The sequence below is a fragment of the Nomascus leucogenys genome, chromosome 22a (genome assembly GCF_006542625.1).
Source record: "Nomascus leucogenys isolate Asia chromosome 22a, Asia_NLE_v1, whole genome shotgun sequence".
NCBI classification, from domain to species: domain Eukaryota; kingdom Metazoa; phylum Chordata; class Mammalia; order Primates; family Hylobatidae; genus Nomascus; species Nomascus leucogenys.
Window position 1 is genome coordinate 79,168,831 of NC_044402.1, and position 13,654 is coordinate 79,182,484.

The following is a 13,654-nucleotide window of genomic DNA, read 5'->3' on the forward strand; positions in this document are numbered from 1 at the left end:
ATTTGACTTAATAACATGATACTTTTCTCTGGGCATGCCATATCTACTATTGTTAAATGATTTCCTTTCGTCTTCAAGAAGGAAATATAATATAATGATAGAAAAATATAGCTTGTCCTATGGTTGAACTGGTTGTAATGTTTAAAATATAGAATTTCAGTTACATTCTCTTTAGACATTTGCATGTCATGCAGTGGAAGCAGGGACAAGATTTTGACATATTCAGTGACTTTGAGAAAAAGACAGTCCTAAGAAGAGTCATCAGGAAAGGTTTGATCTGGGCTTGTACTTGCCTTCAGGGACAGGAAATGAGAAAAATCTCCACTTTTGGTTTGCAGAAAAATCAATCAAAAAGAGAGCTGAGAAGATCAAGATATGAAAAGTCTAAAATAGATACCTTTGAAGGCTGTAGAAAAAAACTCTCTATCTTTGTTACTAATAAGCAAAAGGTTTCAGTACACCATATATATGGCACAAATAATTGTACAGAAAATAATTTTTTAAATAAAGAGGGTGATTTATGGTATTTGAGCATCTTAGATACATTTGACTCTTTTCAGAGTGGCAGTTATAAGACATTATAATAAAGCTAGCTATTTCTATATAAGGATTTGAACCATCTTAAAATAAAAGAAAGTAAAAACCCAAATTACGGTAAAGTAGCAGGTTATTGTGTTGTAATAATTGTAGGTGATATGCACTCTAATTTTAGTTAATTGTTTGAATAGCCAAAATCAAAGCCATCTTGTTTTTGGAGCACAGTCACTATACCACTTCTTTGTCTCAATACCATCCAAGATGATCTTCTAATAGTCCAATCATCCAGCATTTGTCTGCATTTTAATGCCAATACTTGTCTGTAAAAGTTACTCTCCTGCCCATGATGGTAGTTGTGTATAAATGGCAGGTTCTCCTCTTAGAGTAACAAATCTGTTCAGTTCCTTAGATAGTAAGGTAAAGTAGAAGATGAAATCCTGGCCAGGCGCGGTGCTTCATGCCTGTAATCCCAGCACTTTGGGAGGCTGAGGCGGGCAGATCACGAGGTCAGCAGTTTGAGACCAGCCTGACCAACATGGTGAAACCTCGCCTCTACTGAAAATACAAAAATTAGCCAGGTGTGGTGGCGCACACCTATAATCCCAGCTACTCAGGAGGCTCAGGCAGGAGAATAGCTTGAACCCGGGAGAGGGAGGTTGCAGTGAGCCGAGATCTCCAGCCTGGTGACAGAGCAAGACTCCATCAAAATATACATATATAAAGAAAATTAAATCTTGACACTACAACTTGTCAGCTGTGTGGCCTTGGAAATGTCACTTAAGCTTTCTGGATTAGTCTTTTCCTTTGTAAAATGGCATGCATAATAATTTATGGGCTATTCATTGCATACAATTGCTGTGAGAATTAAATGATGTAACACACATGGAAGGGCTTTATAAACCACTGGCACAAGTCAGTCATTACAGCAAGAATATCTAACATCACGGATGGAAGCAACGGTGTCTTCAATAACACGCCAAAAGACAGTGCCATGTGATATAACATGAAACACCACCCCTATTTAGTTTGTGTGAAGGGGTGTGTGTGTGTGTGTGTGTGAGATCATCAATGGTACATCCTCTTACAAGGTTCTCTGCTTATTTCTACTGACAGCTTCTTCCTTTGGTGAACTGAATGAGGCACCAGGATACACATGAACTGCCACTGGACATGAACTGCACACAATAGGTGAGTTAACAGGTAAAACTTTTCTTGGTAGTGGACTTGGTGCTTGTGGCTGTGATGCCATGATCTGCGTTACTCATTAGCCTCTCGCGGCTTCTTTGAGGCCATTCTTCTCCCATATTACTACTTCTGCAATACCCCACTTCTCTCTCCTGACTCCCCTGGCTGAGGGCCTCATCCACGCTCTCCAGGCCTATTGTAGTAACCTCTCAAGTTCCTGACTGCCAGTCTCGCCTCCCACATCTGTCCATTCCTTCTTTCCCTATCACAGTATCGTTTCTAAAAAGCAAACCTGATCATGGTACCCAGGGGCTTAAAAATCCTTCAGTGTCTCCTAAATGTAAACAAGATTAATTCCAAAATCTTCAGCATAGAATACCAAAAACTTTAGCACGGCCTTTGCTGTTATCCAGCCTTCTCGCCCACTCATGATATCACTTTCCAACTGTACTTAAACCACTTGCTTCTAGCACATGAAGCATTATTGCAAGTTTTGATGACTTGGAGATGTTGTTTTCTCATCATAGGATGCCACTGTGTTCAATGATCCTACATATTTTTCAATGCTCAGTTCACACATCTTTCTCTGGCTCTCTCCCAGACAGAGAATGATGAGTACGTGGGCCTGTTAATAGCACTTACAACCTTGGGATATAGTTGTGTGCATGCATCTCCTCACCTACATGTCAAGCTCCTTAAAGGCAAGAGCAAGATCTGCACCCCAGCACCTAGGGTAATATCTCAATAGCAGGGAAACAATAAATGGTAGAATTAAAATTGCACAGATGCTTAAATGAATACAGACAATATCGTTGCTAGACTAATTATTCATCATTTCTGTTTAGCTAGCTGTCACTGTGTAACCCTACAAATGACACTGACTCATCGTCTGTAGAATAAACAGCAAAAAAATAGCTTTTTTACGTTTTAAGATTCTGCTTTTCCAAATTACTCCTCTACCAGTAGGTGGCACTGGAGACCTTCAATAGGTAACATTTTCGCTGTTAGAAACAGCACCTGGTTGCTCAGGGCCACGTTTCATGCTTCAGAAAGTACCGCAACCCCCAAGAACATGGGGGCTTCTGAAGACTCCCAATTTCTTTCCAATTTGTGGAAAGCAGGGCTACACTTACTTAAGGCAATACCTGGCCAGAGGAAGTTATGTAAATATTTTTAGTCCCAGTGGTATGAAACTATGTGAGTTGGCAAGTTTTTAAAAGGTCATTCTATTTAATGAATTTAATTTCTTTCATATAGAAAACAAATTTATAAGAGGATGCTAAAACCACAATATGTGTACAGATATTACCACACATAGGAAGTTAATGATCTTCTCAGTTTACAAAGCCTATTCAAACTTTTTTAAAGACATTGGTTATGCAGAAAAGATAGTGAAATTTTTCTCTTTCTACCCCAATTGGTGTCTTATAGAGTGCTTCAGGTGTATTTCTACAACACTTTAAAGGCAATACTACCATATGTTAATATGTTATAGACTTAAAAGCACTATACCAATATAGTTAAGACAAATATTACTACTTTGAATGATGTATATATATGTTTATATTTAAAAATTCCTCTAAAATTAAATAAATGGATAAATTATTTAGTGTAGCTTTAGTGAATTTGCTTTTAAAATATATTTCTTATTACTGTGTTAGTAGGATATTATCAAATCAGTCCTCATTGATTAATATTTAGTATTTCTTGAACACTATCCCTCAAGTATACAGTCTATGGTATTTGTCCATATTGGCCACCCAATACTAAACATTGATGTTTATGTAATTCCTCTCTATGGCTATAATAAAATGAATGTATTGAGCCCCAGTTACTTGGCAGCCATGCCTATAGGTGCTTTACGTACATTATATTTTTTAATTATGCTCATAAAATCAAATAGGTCTATTAGATTTCTAGATCACCGTCTCCATTCCTGAGGAGGAAATAATCAGGTCAGAAGACCATTCGAAGTACTAACCTGTTTAGAAAAATAAATCTTGACAAGGTAGAGATTGGATTATAAACTAATGGGAGAAGCATAATAAACAAAACAATACAACTTTGCAATTACTTTTGCATCAGCCTAATAAGAGTGCTGGGAGATGCCCAAGCTTTGAAAGTTTCCCTTTGGCTGGGAAACTCTCAAATAATTGTGATTATAGACAATCAATTATGACTTGAAGTGGTTCCACATATATTGTCTCATTCTACCAAGATCAGATTCCTGGGATGAGGAAATTGGCTGGTGGTACTTGAGAAGCATGCCCCAATTAAAAATGGTAGCAGCTAACTCTGATTGATTACTATATGATGAGCACTGTGCTATGTGCTGACTTGAGTTACCTAACTTAATCTTGATAATAATCTTAAGTGTTTGGTAACAGTCATTTAACCATCATTCATTAGTCCAGTCAACAATTACTTATGGAATATCTACTATGTATATCAGGTGATACTCTGGGGCAACGATCCACTCTTGTTTTCATAGAGCTTACCTTTTAGCTGGTACTATTTTTCAGATACCAAATTCTAGGCACTAAAACGGAATTCCTAGCCTCACAAAATATATTTTCTAGGATTGAATGCAATCGTATACTCAATGTATTCATGAAAGAAAGAGAACCAGAGAAATGATATATTTGCCTAAGGTCACATATTGAAAGCAAGATTCAAATTCAGCATCTTTGACCATAAAGCCCTGACTTTTGACCACTATAGGATATTGTCTTCCAAAGAATACCTTTCACACAAGCATTGTCCATAGACTGAATAATGTCTTATATAAATGTATTATTCTTTTGAAATATATGTAGATGCTATTATAATCTAATAATTTTAGTTTTGTCATTGTATTTTATCAATTAAGAAATTAAAGTGCAGCTACAATCATAAAGGGAGCAGGACCTTTTTTAAGATTAGTGAAAAACACTAATCTAATTTTTTTATTGTGATAAAGAACACAACATAAACAACCATTATTAAGGGCGCAAAATAGTGAAAAACACTTATCTAATTCTTAATAATTGAAATAAGTTTTCTGCTAGATTTCCATTAAGCTTCAAATTATGCATGAGAGATGTTTGTGATGGAGGAGAAGGTGACAGAATGTTTTTCCCATTAATTATTTGTAAGTATTAGCAATGATACCTTTTGTTCTTAAACCTACCTGTTCCAGAAACCCGGCATTGAAAACGGGCTGGCTGCCCTTCAGAAGTGACAGTGTCCTGAAGCGGGGTGATGATGGCAGGTGGATAAACAGGCATTTCCTGATCAGGAGACACAACTTCTGGAACTAAAGAAAGAAACCACAAGATTTGTCATGATTAAGTCACCATAGAGACCTCACAGAAGGGAGCATGTAGGTTTATCTTAATTTATTTCACAGCAGAGTGCTTTCAAAGTTGGGTAGCAATCTACTTTTATGAGCTCCAAATTGTATTTTTCAATGCACTGGGAAAGGACAAAAGGCTGCTTCTTAGGTTTTATTTTCAGCTGGAAGTAGCAAGGCATTCCTACCTTCCACTGAGAGTGAAGCTGATGTTGTGGCAACACCATAGTCATTCTTGGCTTCACAGGTATAGACTGCCGCATCCTCTGGGAAGGCTTCAATTAGCAAAAGCGTGTACTCTTGCCCATCATGAAGAAATTTGCACTTGAAGCCAGTGGAAAGCAGCTGCTCTTCCTTGTACCAGGAAATTTTGGGCTGTGGTCTTCCGGATATCACGGCACAGAAGCGGGCAGGCTTGCCAGACTGCACAGTGACAGGCTGGAGCTCCTGCAGAACTTGGGGTGGTTCAGGAGCTAGGAGTAAATATTGACAAACAGCCCATGAAAAAGTGTAAAAACACAAGACAGCATGCAAAACTCTACATTAATTTGTTGCTGGCTAGTTATACATCCAGAGACAAAATTTTGGAATTGTGGTATTTTTACTTGCCTCAGAATATTAGAACATTCTTTCTGCTAAGAATGAAGAAAGCACTTGGAATTTGTCCACATGCAGACAGAATAGCTTCAGGAAGATGTTTTTGATATTTTGGGGGCATGCTGAGAGTGCCGAGTTAACCCGATTATCCCAGTTTCTGTTTGTGGTGGGGGCTTAGCGATGGACACCTGAATGAATTATACAATAACTTCCACGTGCTATCTATTTTCAAAAGTCATTTGGACAAATCATGTGGTGAGGAGGCTCATATCATTCCGGTTTGTTTGTTTTGCAAGTATTTGTGTTTATGTCATAGTCATTTTGTTATGTACCAGTGCCAGTAAAATGCAATAGGTAAGTATTGAATGAATGACTGAATTAATACTATTTCAGATCTAGTTAAATGCCATTAGGTAGACTTAACAAATTCAGCTTTCCTGTTTTCTAACTAAAGCATATTCTCAGTGCTGTGATGAGTGAGGGGACCTGGTTAGTTCATGGAACCCAGAAATTAGAAGAAATGACTTCTGTGAGGCTGGTCGCTGACACTATCATAGAAAAGATCTTTACTTTTCTGTGCCTCAGTTTCTCCACTACTAATACAGAAATAATAAGAACTGGATGCCTTGACCATTTGGTCTTCTAGGAACCCAGGGAATGTTGGCGATATGGTTCATCTTGGTGAATCTTGAGATTACCCCTGGAGTTCCTGCATCTGCCTCAGGGGTATTTTATTCAAAGAGATATGGCCTAGGATGAGGATAGGAAGGGAGGTTCCATTTTTCTCTTGCATCTAGGTTAGACTCAAAACAAGGTCAGCTTGAGATTCAGCCTTAAGATTTCTAATGAGGAGAGCAGAGGTTTAACAGCACTTCCCTGAGGACTGCTCAAAGGCTCCTCAGGAGTGCTTGGTAGCATGTGGAATTCCCCCTCCAAAGTAAGAGCCCCTGTTCTTAGAGCTTGGGGTAGAGAGGATCTAGTTCCACATTGCCTGAGGCTCTCTAGGCCTTCCAGCATCTCAAAGAGGACTTTTGAGTTTTCCCAGGCACTCCATACCAGAGGCTGGAAACACCCCTTTCATTTGGTAGTGCTGCTAGGACTTGAGCAGTTCAGGCAGAGGGCAGAGAACTAAAAGAGTTTAACAGCAAATCTAGAAGCTCATCTGGGGTTTATGAAAATGGACACCCAATGAGTGTTCAATAGTTTTGAGCAACCAGATGAGGATCTGGCCATCAGGTGCTTTCTGAAAATAACTTCTCAATAGGTGTTTTAACAGCTGCCCTCCCTTTTCCATAGATACAATGTGAAAAAAAAAATGTAGCTGCAACCACATGAATACCATAGGTTCTTTAGAAATTTCCTTCGAGTTACAAGAATTTAATGACTTAAACAGGAGGGTTATTTCTGATGGATCCACAAAATATGCTGAAATCTGTCCCTACATACCATTGACATAGAGAGTGACAGAACTCCTGTTCCTTCCTGCCACAAAGGTGTATTCTCCTGCATCGCTCTGTCTGGTCTCAGAGATAAACATTCGGTGGATTCTTCTCTCCACCACATATTTGTGTCGTTCTTGAACTTGGAAATTGATTTCAATGCCGTCTTTATACCAGTGGGCATCAACATCGTCTTCATTGACCTCAAACTCAACAACAGCACGCTGTTTCTCAATGACCTGTTGATGGAACAACATAAAAAAAAAAACAAAACAAAACTTGAAGCTCTGGTGTCCTACCAGTTAATCAATTTCTAAAACTGGTCAATGAATGGCATGTGAAAACAATATATTATAATGTAATAAGTTGGCTGATTATAGCACTCTCTAATTTTTCCTGCCTAGTATTGGACAAATGGTACATAAACTTCTCTTGTAGAGAATTGTGTTTACACCTGCATGGAGGAAAGAAGCTGCCCCAAAGAGACAATTATTTCATCCTTAAATGTTTGCTTCTTATTTACTAATAAGGGATATAATGATGCTTTACATTTGGGGGTTTTTTATTATCTAAAAAGTTATTACTTAATTTGATTTCATTTTATATGAACAATAACTTTGTGGGCTAGGTAGGAATTATTATCCTCATTTGAAGAGTGAGAACACTGAGGTTGAGAATTGGCAAATAAATGATGGAAGACATCTTCAGGTTATCTGAGTCCTCATTGAAGGCTTTTTCATTACGGTCCACAGTCTGTAAAGCCTGGTTTTCTTCGGATGAGCAATAAGATAAAGCTGAACTCAACTGGTATTTCTCTAGACATGTTTCCTCCATTATATCATTTGGGATGATGGACACTTATGAGGACAAGCTCTGTAAATGCAGCCGACAGCAAAAGTGCCCAGCATCTTTGCCAGGAACCCAGCACGGCTTGGACAGGGCTTTCTCTTAGACTTCACAGAAAGTACTTCTAGCCACTAAGTCCCTTGACACTTGCCTCTCCATAGATAGAAACCTTCTGAGAAAATGTCACCTTGTTCTAAATTTCCTTAATTCTAATTGATGTGTGAACCTCACGATTTACATTTTAATTCTTTTCCGGTTGCTGCTGCTTGGCAAGCAGCCATTTATTAGACAGAGAAATTTGTACAGCTGCTTTAATTAACGTATTTAGACAGCTGCTAGGGACACCCTTATTCCCTGAGTGGAAACTGTGACTAAATTGAGGTCAGCATAAGAGAGTCTAAGCCAAGTAAGAATGAGCTGATTTGATTCTTTAAAGGACAGTGGTTAGAAAATGTAAAAGGGAAACATTAAAATATAAAATGATAGATTATGGACTACTGATGATTTTTCAAAACATTTAGTATGTAGACAATACCTGAACCTCCTTTTTAATACTTCGGATGCGAACATCTCTGCCTTCTACAAAGAGTTTTGCAGTTGACACGTTGCCTCCTGCCACCACTGTGTACTTCCCAGCATCAGACATCCGGGTGGATGGGATCAGAAGGCGGTGGACATATTTCTCCTTCTGAATCTTTATTCTGTGGATGAAATGGAAATTCGAGTTTACTGTATGGTGATTCAGAGGAAACTGGGAATTACCGGAATGTAGCAAGACAAAACAACCGACCTGTCTGTGATCTGCAGTTCCTGGTCATCTTTCATCCACTGTACAGTGATGTCAGGTTCAGAAACTTCACATTCAAACATGGCTCGCTTCTTCTCCAGTACCTTAATGTCCTTAATGTGTTTCCTAAATTCTATATGACGAGCTGGAAAATAGCATGTAGAAAAATTAACATTTTTCACAGCTTTATTGAGATATAATTCACATACTATACAATCCACCAATTTAAATTATACAATTCAATGAATTTCCGTATATTCATCATTGTGCAGCCATCACCATAATTTTAGAACATTTTCATTCCCCAAGAAGAAATCATGTAACCCTTAGCCATCACCCCAAGGACTTTTCTATTGTCTCCCCTGTAGACCTAGGCAACCACCAATCTACATCTCTATAGATTTGTGTATCTTGGACATTTCATATAAATGGAATCATACAATATGTGGTCTTTGTATGGTCTCTGGCTTCTTTCACTTAGCATAAAGTTTTAAAGGTTCCTCCATGTTGTAGCATATCGTAGTGCTTCCTTTTTATTGCTGAATGATATCCCATTGTATGGCTATCCCACATTTTATTTATCCATTCATTAATTGATACACTAAATTTTATAAAGCATGTATGACATTTTTCCTATGGATCTAATATTTATGAAACCATACCTTCCACATAAAGTGTGGCTGTTGATGTTGCTTTTCCAGCCACAAAGGTGTAGTCAGCAGCATCCCCAAAGTGAACATTCCTGATGTTCAGTGAGTGTGTGAGCTTTTTGGTTCTCATCTGGCACTTGTCAGTTGATTTGATTTCCACACCATTCTTCAACCATTTGTAAGAGATGCCTTCATAGTTCACTGTCACCTCAAAAGTAATAGTGTCTTTTTCTTCAGCGTTGATGTCTTTCAGCATGGAAGTAATCATGATTGCTGCAAAGGAGAAAAGAAAAAACACCCAAGGAGACTTTACATAAATATGATGTGGGTTATAACAGGTGCAGAATAAAAACTTGGAATGTTTTTAGTACATCTTTTGAGGAGATTACAGTTTAGAGATATAAGCTTTGATACCTTCCATGTACTATACAGGACAGTGCCAACTCACAGAGGAACAGAAAGATCAAGTGATTGACACTGAGGCATCTTTCCAGGTAGCCTTTCAATGCTACTCTAACTGGAACATTTTATCCAGGTGGAGATACTAGTGCTTTACTCAGTGTAACCACATACTAGATGTTTTAATTAACAATTTTTTTTTTTTTTTTTTTTGAGGCAGGCTCTCGCTTTGTCGCCCAGGCTGGAGTGCAGTGCTGTGATCGTGGCTCACTGCAGCCTTGGCCTTCTGGGCCCAAGCAATCTTCCCACCTCAGCCTCCTGAGTAGCGGGGACTACAAGTGTGTGCCACCATGCCCAGCTAATTTTTTTTTCCTTTTGTCTTTGCTAGAGGCAGGATCTCATTGTATTTCCCAGCCTGGTCTCAAAATCTTGATCTCAAGTGATTCTCCTGCCTTGGCCTCCCAAAGTGCTGGGATTACAAGCTTGAGCCACCCTGCCCACCCAATCAAGGATTTTTGAGTGGTCAGCAAAGAAAAGTGTAGGATATAGAATATCAATGAATCTACTGAATATGTCATATTTTATATATATATGTGTGTATATATATATATATTATTTTTTAACTTACGGGTGACTGTCAGGGTGGCGCTGACTTGGTCATTGCCACAGACAAATGTGTATTCTGCCGAGTCCTCTGTGCTGGTGTTCATGATGATCAGCTGGTGGAGTTTTCCCTGCACAACTATCTTGAACTTTTCACTCATCTCAATTTCCACACCATTCTTCAGCCACATGGAAGGGACATTGAAGTGGGACACCTCGCACTCAAAAGAGGCAGTTTTGGTCTCAGGCACCTCGATATTTTTCATGGTTTTTGTAATATGTAATGCTTGGTAAAATCAAAGAGCACTTCAGTTAATACAATTTATTTAAAAAATAGATGAAACCAAACAAATAGATACATGGGGTTCATCAAGGAAAGGGCCGTAGGGACTGCCTGATACTTACTCTCCACAAACAGTTTTGCTTTGCATTCCAATTGCCCGACCACAGCTGTGTATTCCCCAGCATCTGAGGGGGAGATGTTCTGCAGCATCAGCTTGTGGACCTTCCTTTCTGAGACCAGTCTGTGTTTGTCACTTGGCTTAATTTCCACATTCTTATGGAACCATTTTACTGGAACGGTGTCATGGGAAACACTAACTTCAAAGGCAACAGTGGCATTTTCCAAGGCTGTCACATCCTTTGGCTTTTTAATGATCTTGACAGCTAAGAGGAAAATTGGGGCAATTCAGTGATAGGGTTAACTTAACGGTAACCATGGGCTGACTACTTGTAAAGTGTTTCTAAATCAACTTACTCTCCACATGCAGTCTGGCACTGGCTCCAAGCCTTCCAAGCCTGAAGCCATAAACAGACTCATCCACGATGGCACAGTTTTTAATCCTCAGAGAATAAATTGTTCCTTTGACAGAGATAGCATACTTTTCATTGGATTCCAGCACAACTCCATTTTTGATCCACTGGACACCTTTGACATTAGGGTGTGTAAGCTCGACAGTGAAAACAGCATCCTGTGTTTCTGTCACTGTGAGGTTCTTCAGGGTCTTCTTAATTTTGACAGCTAAAGACAAATTTATGATTGGGTTAGAAAATATAGATGACATCATCAAGGAAAAGAAGTCCTGAACAAGATCATTGCTTAGTCACCCTGGAAAAGAATGGCTACCAAACATTTTGCAGTTATGCAGCACCTCTGTTTTAAAAAACACCTGAGATTATTTAGGGGAATCTGGGATCCAACTGGACATGTACATCGTGAAATGATTTTTCTATGCTTGAGTAGTATGAAGTTGGCATAGCTATGTATTAGTAGCATAATAGACTGGCTGGAGAAGGGTGAAAGACGAATGGAGAATCAGTGTCTGATTTAGCTGTTTCACAGAGCTTTAACCTAAGAAATGGCTTTTTTGCATAAATGCATTTGATAAGCAATTTTGTACCTTGTGGTATGTGTCTCAGGAAGGTTTAGAGGATCTAGAATGACTTTATGAAATGAAAATTTATGGTATCCAAAATGGCCACATCATTTGTCTTTTAAAATGATAACGATCAAGATTGTAATATTATTTGAAAAGGACAAATCCTATGTTACTTACCTTCAACTTTGAGTTTGGCAGATGTTTTGGAGGTGGCCACCTTGTAGGTATATTCTCCAATGTCATCTAATTTGGTGGCAGCAATGATAAGTCTCCTTTTGTGGCCATCAGACTCACTTCTGATGTTGTTAGTCAGTGGTAGGTGTTTGCCATCCCTCAACCATTCACCTTTGGAATCTGGGTTGGCAACTTCACATTCAAACACAGCTTCCTGGGATTCAGCTACGGTCTGATCTGTGAGTGGCTTGGAGATGGCCCCACCTTTGGAACAAGAGATGTACAGTATGAGTCTTTTAAACATATTCACACAATAGGAAAATCTTTGCAGAAGTAAATATAAAATATCAAATTTAAGGACATGATTTTGAAATCATGAAATGTTTATAAGATTGTTTTTACCCATATTGAGAAGGTACCAAAGAAATCCCTTATTCTAAGTACGCATGACTGATAATTAGGAGAAATACTGGAATCAGAAAACTTTTGTGAAGAAAAAACAACTGCTGAATTAATAAGAAATTCTTAGAACAGTATACCACTGGGATAGCCTCTAACCCAATTCCTTCTTCTTCAAAAGCATTTTACTTGGTCTTTTAATGACTATTTCCTGGGAATCTGATATGTTGACTACATAAAAATTTGCTAAACAAAATGTACAAGTCATCAATGTTTCTACTACATTAAGGATTTCTACATACTAAAAATCACTGTGTTGGCAAATGTCACCCATTCTATGAAGTTTCACCCCATTGCCTCCACTCTTATCATCCACTAGCAGAAATAATTACTGCTTTAACAAGCTAGTTGCTTATGTAATCTGTCCTCTCTAAATTATGAATTTCTCAAGAAAAAAATCATTTCTTTTTTTTTTTTTTTACATTCTTTTTTTTTTATTATACTTTAAGTTTTAGGGTACATGTGCACAATGTGCAGGTTTGTTACATATGTATCCATGTGCCATGTTGGTGCGCTGCACCCATTAACTCGTCATTCAGCATTAGGTATATCTCCTAATGCTGTCCCTCCCCCCTCCCCCCATCCCACAACAGTCCCCGGAGTGTGATATTCCCCTTCCTGTGTCCATGTGTTCTCATTGTTCAATTCCCACCTATGAGTGAGAACATGCGGTGTTTGGTTTTCTGTCCTTGCGATAGTTTACTGAGAATGATGGTTTCCAGCTGTGGCACATATACACCATGGAATACTATGCGGCCATAAAAAAGGATGAGTTCATGTCCTTTGTAGGGACATGGATGAAAAAAATCATTTCTTATTTAGTTTTGTGTCCTGAGTTTCTACAAGTGTCTGACCAATGGTAGGTACTTTAAAAACGTTGGGTGAAATCACAGAGGGGTTCATAGTTTATTCCTGTCTCCACACATTTAAAACATGTAATTTATATTATATGTATAAAAATGCTGAATCTGAAATTTTGTTTTACAAGTCTTTTATGGTCTGATCTCTGAAGAAATCTTATAATGTAAGTAAGTATAAACCACGAAACTTTCATACCAAATAAAACAAATCATTACCATATGACTTGCTTCAATACTAGATGTAATGGACAACACAATCTGAATGTAACATCTCAACTCCTCAATATTTAAACTGTAATGAACCAAACAAATTAATGATGACTTCTAGTTTTTTCTGACAATTGATTTACATTTTTAATTCTTCATTGTAAAGCTAAGAAATTCTACTGAATGATGGTCTTATTTCTA

General features: G+C 38.2%; 1 protein-coding gene across 1 annotated transcript in view; it reads right to left on the reverse strand.

Moving 5' to 3' along the window:
- Positions 1-13,654, reverse strand: part of TTN (titin) — a 278,608-nt gene that overhangs the window by 229,442 nt on the left and 35,512 nt on the right. Inside the window, exons 34-43 of the mRNA XM_030802350.1 lie at positions 11,931-12,191; positions 11,132-11,395; positions 10,780-11,040; positions 10,400-10,660; positions 9,385-9,645; positions 8,726-8,867; positions 8,471-8,636; positions 7,097-7,328; positions 5,242-5,526; positions 4,892-5,017 (exon numbers count right to left, since the gene is read on the reverse strand). Of these exons, the coding sequence (XP_030658210.1) occupies positions 4,892-5,017; positions 5,242-5,526; positions 7,097-7,328; positions 8,471-8,636; positions 8,726-8,867; positions 9,385-9,645; positions 10,400-10,660; positions 10,780-11,040; positions 11,132-11,395; positions 11,931-12,191 (2,259 nt within the window). The remainder of the gene's footprint in view (positions 1-4,891; positions 5,018-5,241; positions 5,527-7,096; positions 7,329-8,470; positions 8,637-8,725; positions 8,868-9,384; positions 9,646-10,399; positions 10,661-10,779; positions 11,041-11,131; positions 11,396-11,930; positions 12,192-13,654) is intronic.